Here is an 8804-nt window from a genome sequence, read left to right on the forward strand (position 1 = left end):
TAGTAAACAAGAGAAAAAACCCTTTGTACAGATGTAAGTTAGACACATTGAAGAAAATTTTGCATTTACAGGTTAAATTCAACATAATTGAATGAACCCTTTTGGTTAAGATCTTATTGTTCTGCTAGTTTAGAGGTCATATTAGACATTAGATTTCATCCCAAAATCCAGTGCTTGAAGAAATCAGACTTTACTGTTTGTTTTTATCTCCCTCCCCTTGGTAAAAAGAAATACCAGTAGCTATCCTCTCCTAGATGAACCTTTTATTGCCCTCCCTTATTCTCCTCCTACTCTCTCCCACCTTCCCTGGCTCTACCACCTTTCTCTCTTCCATCTTTCTATCCACTCTCAGTCAAAGTCTGATAGGAGTGCAGTTCAGTCTTGCAGAGATCAGGCTTTTCTCTCTCAGAATGTCTTGGGTTCGAGTACTCATCTTGTCCTTGCTCTTCATCCTCCTCATCATCGCCTGTAAGTACCTTAACAGGCTCACATTGTCTCACATTCAGCATTGGAATTATTCAGATTTCATTTACTTGTATTATTAATATCTATAACTGGGTGTTATTAGACCATCTTGGTTTGAGTAGGGACTTTTAAATATGATTGATAACAGTGCAGACATTGTGATCAGATTTAGCGTGGGACAGCAGGGACTGATTAAGTTGCAACCGGCTGAAATTTGTCTGTCAAAGATCGTGCAAAATAAGTACTAAAGAAAGGGAAGCAGCATTAATAAGGTACCACCTTATATTCCTGGTGTGAAACATATTTTCACAGCCTGCAGCTATTATTGTTTCTTTCACCATGAATCTCAAGTCCTTAATGTCCAATTCTTATTTAAAAGTAAAAATCTCTAAAGTCTATATTAAAAACGACAGTAAAATATATTGTGATTATGAATTGGGTTATATTGTACCACCCATGACCTCAACATCAAGCTCTATTACCAATGGATTTAGCAATTTACAAGGTTTTCTCTTTTCTGTCCTTTCTTGGTTATATCAGTCACAAACTTTGAACTTTACAGCATTGTTATTAGAACAATATCAATTAATTAGTTGGAACAAGGTTTTTATCTAATATACAGACTTTCAGAGTTCATATAAATAAAATTCAATGAAGCGTCATTAATTTAAAAAGTAGCGTGTCTAATGTAAGACTAAGTTATCACTTATTACTTCTACTAATCAGAGATCATTATTGGTACAAATAGACATTTAACTCTGGGCATTAAATGATCAAAAACGCCAAAAGTATGAAGCAGCAACGGATCAGAGTTATTAAGATTTAATCACTTAGTGCCAGTAATGGCCTTTGATCTGATTTATGGTCAAATCTGACAGTTCTGTTGATTATCCTTCTCATTTTGTCAGTTAATTGATATTTTAAAACCAGTGTCAGTGTCCTTATTTATATAAAATATGGTTGAAATTGATTACCACTTAGGGTATTATGCTATCAAGGGGTGAAATAATGTTTTGCTTACATGTCCAGTCAACTCAAAGCGATCTCTCCTTGTGTTATCAAAAGAAAAGTGCAGCAAATTGCTATTAAATATGATCTTAAATAGCTATTCTCTCTATTTTTAAGAAATCTGGAATATATTTTATCTACACAGACTGATGAAAACCTGAGTTACTCTATATTTAACACAGACCCTTTTAAAGCAAAGACTCAGTTTGATAAAATCCTTGTTTAAGATTGAAAGTAGTATGAAAATAATGTTTATAGACTGTAAGCAGTGATTAAAACACAAAAACAGTCAGTGCCTGTTTGTTTTCTTCTCTCCAGCTTCTAGTGTGGTGAAAAGTGCGGCAGTGCGGGACGACCCAAAACCTCCGAATGCTCAAGGTACTGTCTGCATAACCTTTGCTCTGTGACTCTATGTTTAATGTGATCCAAATCCTGCGACTTGTGGTCTGTAGAAGCCGCACGGCACGTATTCATGGCCGAATCAGACGCCTCCAACTTCTTCAAACGCCGCAGTCGCCGTTCCCCCAAGTACTACGCCGAGCTCCAAGGTGGGTGTAAACAATCTTGTTCAGGCCATCCCTGTCACAACAATGGCAGGAAATCAAAAGAAGATTTCTTGATTTATTTTTGGTCTTAGATAGACATCTTCAGACGTAAGTGGATTGGTAGTTACTACCTAAATCAGTCTCCTCTGGGCTGGAAGAGGATTTATGTGTCTGTGGTCGTACAGGGACGTTGACTTGGTGTGTTTTAACTGCGAGCTGTCAAAGTTCAGGAGAATAACAGCAGTTGTGCGGCTCGACACAAAAACAGCTCTTGAATGTGTGTTTTATGGAGACACACAGTAACTGGAGGCTGCAGAAGGAGTCACAGGATGCTGTGGAGCGAGTCCTGCCTCCTTAGGCTTCTTAGAACAAAACGTTCTTTCTTCCATAACCGCCAAGCAAACCAGCTCGCCTCACATGTAAACACTTTAATTTGGTACAATCTGGTCGTCATAACCAACGAAAGGAGAAGTTCTTAGTAACTGAACATATTTCAGACTTCTTTTTTTTTACTTCAGGTTAATGATAAAAATACCAGTTGCCAAAACTGAGGAGGAAAACAATATTGTTAGAAAGTACAAATTGGAGAATCATCCCTTATTTTTTTCCAGGTTTTCCTCCAAGCAGATATTTTCTTGTTTTCTGAGAAACTGGCCTTGACAAGTCTTTAGGAATAAATTTTCAAATACTTTATTTTAAATGCATTTTTTATGTGCTTGATAAACAAATAAACTCTCACATTTGGATGACCAGTTGTCACTACCCAATCCGTACTGGAAGCTCATGTGCAAGCAGATATTCATCCTGGTCGCTATAAATAATATAATTATGGTAATAAAAGTATTTATTTATATCCTTAAATAACTAAATAATGCTAATACACATCTTAAAAAATAGTTTATGACTTTTCTGAGACAATTTGATTCTTTTTGCATTTTCTGCGTTTAACTGCTTGTGTGACGTCATCAGACATGCTCAGAGCAGTCTGGCAAAATTTGATTAAACCATGTTTATCTGCATTTTGGTTGTTTTTCTTTAGGTCATGCATTATATACCATAATGTTAACATGAAAGGAAAACATAAAACTCAAAAGATTAGATTTATGTTTAAATCCAAAGCTGAAAAATTAGCTCCTGGACGTAGCGTAGCATCCCTTTTCCTTTTAACAGTGTGGCAATAAGAATAATATTGTTGATACCAAAAAGAGCCCAACAGATTTTACTTTCACAAGTGGAAGTGAATCTCAGAGTACCTGGAACCAAGCACCTGTAGTTGTTTGTGAGGGTGCACTTGTGCATGTAAAGTTTATCCAAAGAAAAAATGCTCAATTGTGGTTGTGAAGAGCCGAAGATCCCAGATTCCCAAAGGGGTCGTTTGGCTTCTTCCACATTCCAAAGGGATGGACCCATTCGCCCGTTTCAATTTGCATGTTTTCAAAACAAAAACAAGGCTTTGAGAGCTACTGTGTAAAACCTCAAACTCAACGGTAATCCTGACATTTTGAATTGAAATGGCTTCCTGGATGTGAAGTGAAACGTCTTCAAACTTGGAAACAAAGTCCAGTGGATTGTTTTTTAACTGATCATCCTCACCAGCATGATTGATGCTGATAGTATATTTGGTTAATATCTGTATCAGTCAGTTCTCTACGCTTCAATATTGGTATCGTATCAGATTTTTTTTTTTTATTGTATCGGGACGTCCCTTAACAAATGGAAATTATTTAAAAGTAAAGTTTATGCAAAAATAAAATTAATTTTTTTCTGTGGAACTAATTTGCAGCTCTGCACTTTTCCTTTGCATGTGTTTGAAGTTTAATATAATTTTGTTTGCAGGGTGTTTTTTTGTTTTTGCCGAGCATTTATGAATTTGTATGGTGTTTATTCCCTCTGGTCACCATAAGTTAGCCCCGACACTGAACTCAGTTAGCAAATCCCACCATTTCTGAGACTTTTAACCACAACATAATTACATGTGATGTGATTTTACACCCCAGCAAAAAGAACGCATTAGCTACAATTTTCAAAACTGCAAAACACTAGACATTTCATAAATAAAAAAAATAGTTATCAAAATCCGCATTTCGCACCAAACAAACTTCCATTCATATGTTTATTTTCCCCAGATAAATAACTAAAGTTTACCTCAAAATAAAATAAACAAAGCAACATGGTTAAATAAGTGTACAATGCTAGCTTAGCTAGAGGCTAATTGGGATGTTTACAGCAGCCAACCTAATAGTAATAATTGGTGAATTTGGAGGAAAAAGTGCGTTTAGTGACTGAAAGCAGGCCTGTGTTCGCTATGATGTAACTCACATCTTAACACTACTGACTGTGTTGTTAAATTAGGGGTCTTAAGGAAAACACAGAGGGGCTTAAACAATTTAATGTGTACCCGGGGCTGCCATGTGCACAGGAAAGGACTTTTAATTTGGTACAAAGAGGTGCAAAGAGAGAAAAATCAACCTATCAAACCCTTGCTTCTGTAATGCTATTTAGGGATTTAGAGAATATAGAGTAAACTTGACTCCCCTATTAACCAGTAAATACGGCAAATATTTGACAACTAATAATTAATCTAATGGTCAAAACTATCAGATGGTTCAAAAAAAACATTTTCTATATTTTTTTTGCTTCATTTTAGTTGCTTTTTGGGTAGGAAATCACCCACTTTACATGCCAAATTATCTGCTGACGGTGAGTTCATGTTACAGGAAACATGAACTCAGGCACAGAAAATCCTTTTGCAGCGTGCATGGATGACAATAAGTTTCAAAAGCTGTGATGATATAAAAAGTTTTCTTCTGAAAGGGAACTCGTGAAGCTGATCATTTGGAGAAAAACAAAAAAACATGTAGAAAAGAAAAGCCAATACTGCTTACAGTAGGTAATAGCTTTTCAAATATACATGTGCTTAAGTTTTAAATGTCTAACTGTCATTTATTTTCCTCATTACAGCCGAGCAGAGGATGAAGCGAGCTGCCAGCGAACGAAGGAGAGAATACAACGAGGAGCAGAGAAATGAACATGAGAACTATGTTGAAGAGGATCGTGATGGTAAGACCTGATCTCAGTTACTGTGCCTTGTTTAACCACCTGCGTCACCATACATCAGCGGACCGCTGAGGATTTTATTCTAACATTATATTTGACAGACCAACAAAATATTCAGTTAAAGCAAGTGAATATTTTGCCCATATTTGTACGTCTCGAAACTGAGATTGTTACACAATCTCCTGCAGAACACGACTCAAGTATGAAGTCAGAATTCTGCACAAGCATAATAAATATACAAGCTGGACGACAAAACTTCAGCCAGATCAATTATAACATCCTCTCCCACAGTTTTGACATTTACAATAGTTTATTAATGTAGATTTTGTGATGTTTTTTTTTTAACAAACTGTTTCAGTCACTGCTTCATCAGTATCCAAAGTCCATGGAGGATAAAATAAGATTAATGTCAACATTTGTCTAGTGTCATTATTACAATATTCTGTGTTTGCTGTGTTGCTTACATAGTGTACAGAAATCTGTCTAAATGTACTAATTAAGGCTGAATCAGAGCAAACAATGCTGACTGCTTATGCTCCTGTTTGGGGTTTGAAAGTTTACAAGGCCAACATGGATGTAGTACATCTTCACTGAAAGGTCTACGGAGGCCATGGGGTGCAAAGACATGATTTCATAGCAAAATTCAAAAATCTAGCAAACATAAAAACAAAAAAAAGAAATTAGGCTGACTCACAACACACAAAAAACATCTTTGAAGACAAAATGCTGGTATCACCAATATAGATATCAGTAAAATGAACACGCCCTGGAAAAACGAAATATGCTGTAAGTACTTACATGATGCCAACGTACAAAACAAATGTTAATAAATATCAAAAACAATTGCAGGTTTAGAAAAGCTGCAAACTAGGAAAGAATAACAAAAGTGCTCCAGACCACTAGAGGAGGCAATCATCAACTCATATGGGACCAGAATATAGACATTGCTGCAAATTAGTGTCTAAGGTCCCTTTAAAACATTAATGGGATTCCATTTAAAAGACAGGAAAGAAAGGGAAGGTAAGTTTTCCTTTTAATCTTCCCAAATCTCTCTTAGCATCCTATTTATGCATTTAATAAGGGTTTGGTCGTATTTGCGTTAATGATTGTCTGACCCTAGTGGTCCAGAGCACTTCCAATATAGCAGCTAGTTTGCAGCTTTTGTTAACTTGCAGTTCATTTGTTACCTGCAGAATTTTTCGCATATATTTTTTCTTTTTTTTCTTTGCTTGTGGTATTTTTTTGCGTTTTAATTTACTTTATATGTCTCATTTTTATGCATGCTAGTTTATTTTCTTTTTAAATTGCACGTCTCGTTTTTGCATTTGCAGGACTTTTGAAAATTTGCTGTGCAATCCTTTAGTTGCACACTGTTTGCACCCCGTAGATTACTTCATAAAAGTAAGGCTTTTAAAACCAGTGCAAACCCAGCAGATCTTCTCTGAAAACCAGACACTTTCGCAACAGGCTTGGAACAAAGGAACACATTAAGACACAGCTTCAGTTAGGATATGGAGAGGATGACCCTGCAGACCACAGGAGGACGCCTGGGATGCTGCACATGCTCAAGGTGTCCATTTGTGGTCCACTAAAAACTGACAATCATCCCTGCAGTGGTCGGTAGGCTGTTATATGGCTGCATTTATAGTTTCTAAACTAAGAACTAATTACCATAAAGATTTGGCTTCATACGCGAGATATTCAGGGAGGTTTGAGAGGAAAACAAAAAAATAGCGGCCAGTTCAATTTAGATGGAACCATTAGGGATCAATTTCAGCTTTCTGCTGAGAAACAAAATGCATAAGACAGGGATATAATGATAGATACGTCTATTTTCTACCATTTTGACATAAAGATTCTCAACAAATTGCCTTTAATTTTAGGAGTGTTAAATCTAATTTAAATTATCCCAGACTTGCCAGCAACTGACTACAGCACCATATGATTAAAAATGCAAAATCTTCAAAAGAAGGTTGTGGTGGAAACCAAAATTGCCCCCTGTGCAGGCAAGAATAGTAGAATGAGAGGCAAAGGAGAAGCCGAGCATCGCTACCCAGGCCAAGTCTGGCACTTTAGGCATCTTAAAGCAGACATGAACAGATCATAAAACTGAGCTCTGAATACCAACCGTTACCTAAACTGCTGCAATAAATCTTATCTGTCTCTTTAGATATGCAAAAAAGTTAATCAATTTAGTTCTTATTTAAGAAAACTAGAATAAGAAATTGGGTAAAAATAACAGTCAAGCCAAAAGTCTTCCATGCCAGAGGTACCATTTCTTTTTAAGAAGGACAGAATTCAACCTGTGGTTGGTATGACAACGCTGAGCCACCAAAGGAATTCATTTCAGAGCCGAGTTGGCAACGCAAGTGGTACTCTGATAACCTTAGACCTGGTGTAAAAGCAGAGGACAGGATTGCATAACAGTGTTCTGATTACAGATGCTTATTTTGTTTTTATGTGGCTGACTGGGTGGTTTATTATCCATCTAGTCAGTTTAGAAGAACAGAAAATCTGAATTGAAGCAATAAGGAGATTTCCCTGAGAGATAAGTTATCTATACTGGGGAAAAACACTGTCTTTAAATCACATAATGGACACAAAAAAAAGATGAAATAAATTGAACTTTATTGGAGACATTAACTCTCTGCATAACCCACCCCCTTTATGGAGCAGTGGGCTGCCACTGTGCAGCACCTGGGGAGCAATCAGGGGTTCTTGCTCAGAGAGCCAGAGTGGCAGTCTGTGGGAGTGGGTTTCAAATTCACAACCTCAGGAGTTCAAGCCCTATCCCCTAACCCCTAGGCTGCCACTTCCTCAAAATGTGATGTGATTCAGATATTTTATTTTAATTATCAGCTGTAATATCCATCCATTTTCTGACACTCTTAATCCCAAGAGGGGTGGGGGACGCCCTGGACAAGTCGCCAGTCCATCTCAGGGCAACACAGAGAAAAACAACCATTCATGCACACACTCACACCTCAGAAGTATTTAGAGAAGCCAATGAACCTAACAGTCATGTTTTTGGACTGTGGGAGGAAGCTGGAGTACCCGGAGAAAACCCACACATGCTCAGGGAGAACATGCAAACTCCATGCAGAAAGACCAGCAGTGCTATCCAACAATTCATACTCCTGAACTGGTTTGTTCTACACCAAACAAAAATCAAAAAGCATAAAAAATGCAACCCATCCTCAAGGGGATGGGTCAAATGCAGAGGTACATTTCTCCAATGTGAGATTAACAAAGTTCAATTATTTAATTACTTATTATTTGGTTCCCAACATGGCTTGAAGATTACCTAATCTGAGCAGGGGTTGAGGAATAAAGGGCATTTCCCTGTGGGAGTGTCTTGCAAATGTGGCAAAGATCCAGCATGGACATTGATCTGCAATGTCCAAAATTGATAGCTATCATGGCTTATGTCAGGTTGTGTGGAGGTTTTGAGGACCAACACACATACTGCTGTGTGTTGGGGCAGCAGTATTAGAGCCAGCGATACCAACAGACTTGATAAAATCATCAGGAGGGCTGGTTCTGTACTTGGACTCAGGCTGGAGCACCTTTTCTCACAGGCTGCTCCAGCTCCGCTGTCGAAGGGACAGATACAGGAAATCTTTCCTGCCATATGCCATCACATTGTACAATAAAAAATAATAAAAAAAAAACCCTTGTTTCAGCATACAGTAACCAGCACTGTACTGTACTGCACTCCATGTTTTAATA

At 37.4% G+C, this 8804-nt stretch overlaps 1 protein-coding gene across 1 annotated transcript in view; it reads left to right on the forward strand.

The window, feature by feature from the left end:
* The first annotated feature begins 352 nt into the window (after positions 1-352).
* Positions 353-8804, forward strand: part of ucma (upper zone of growth plate and cartilage matrix associated) — a 10055-nt gene continuing 1603 nt past the window's right edge. The window contains exons 1-4 of the mRNA XM_015392812.1: positions 353-468; positions 1792-1851; positions 1926-2021; positions 4980-5078. Coding sequence (XP_015248298.1) covers positions 411-468; positions 1792-1851; positions 1926-2021; positions 4980-5078 — 313 coding nt within the window. The 5' untranslated portion in view covers positions 353-410. The remainder of the gene's footprint in view (positions 469-1791; positions 1852-1925; positions 2022-4979; positions 5079-8804) is intronic.

Source organism: Cyprinodon variegatus, unplaced genomic scaffold, assembly GCF_000732505.1.
Source record: "Cyprinodon variegatus isolate N-32 unplaced genomic scaffold, C_variegatus-1.0 Scaffold607, whole genome shotgun sequence".
Lineage (NCBI taxonomy): Eukaryota > Metazoa > Chordata > Actinopteri > Cyprinodontiformes > Cyprinodontidae > Cyprinodon > Cyprinodon variegatus.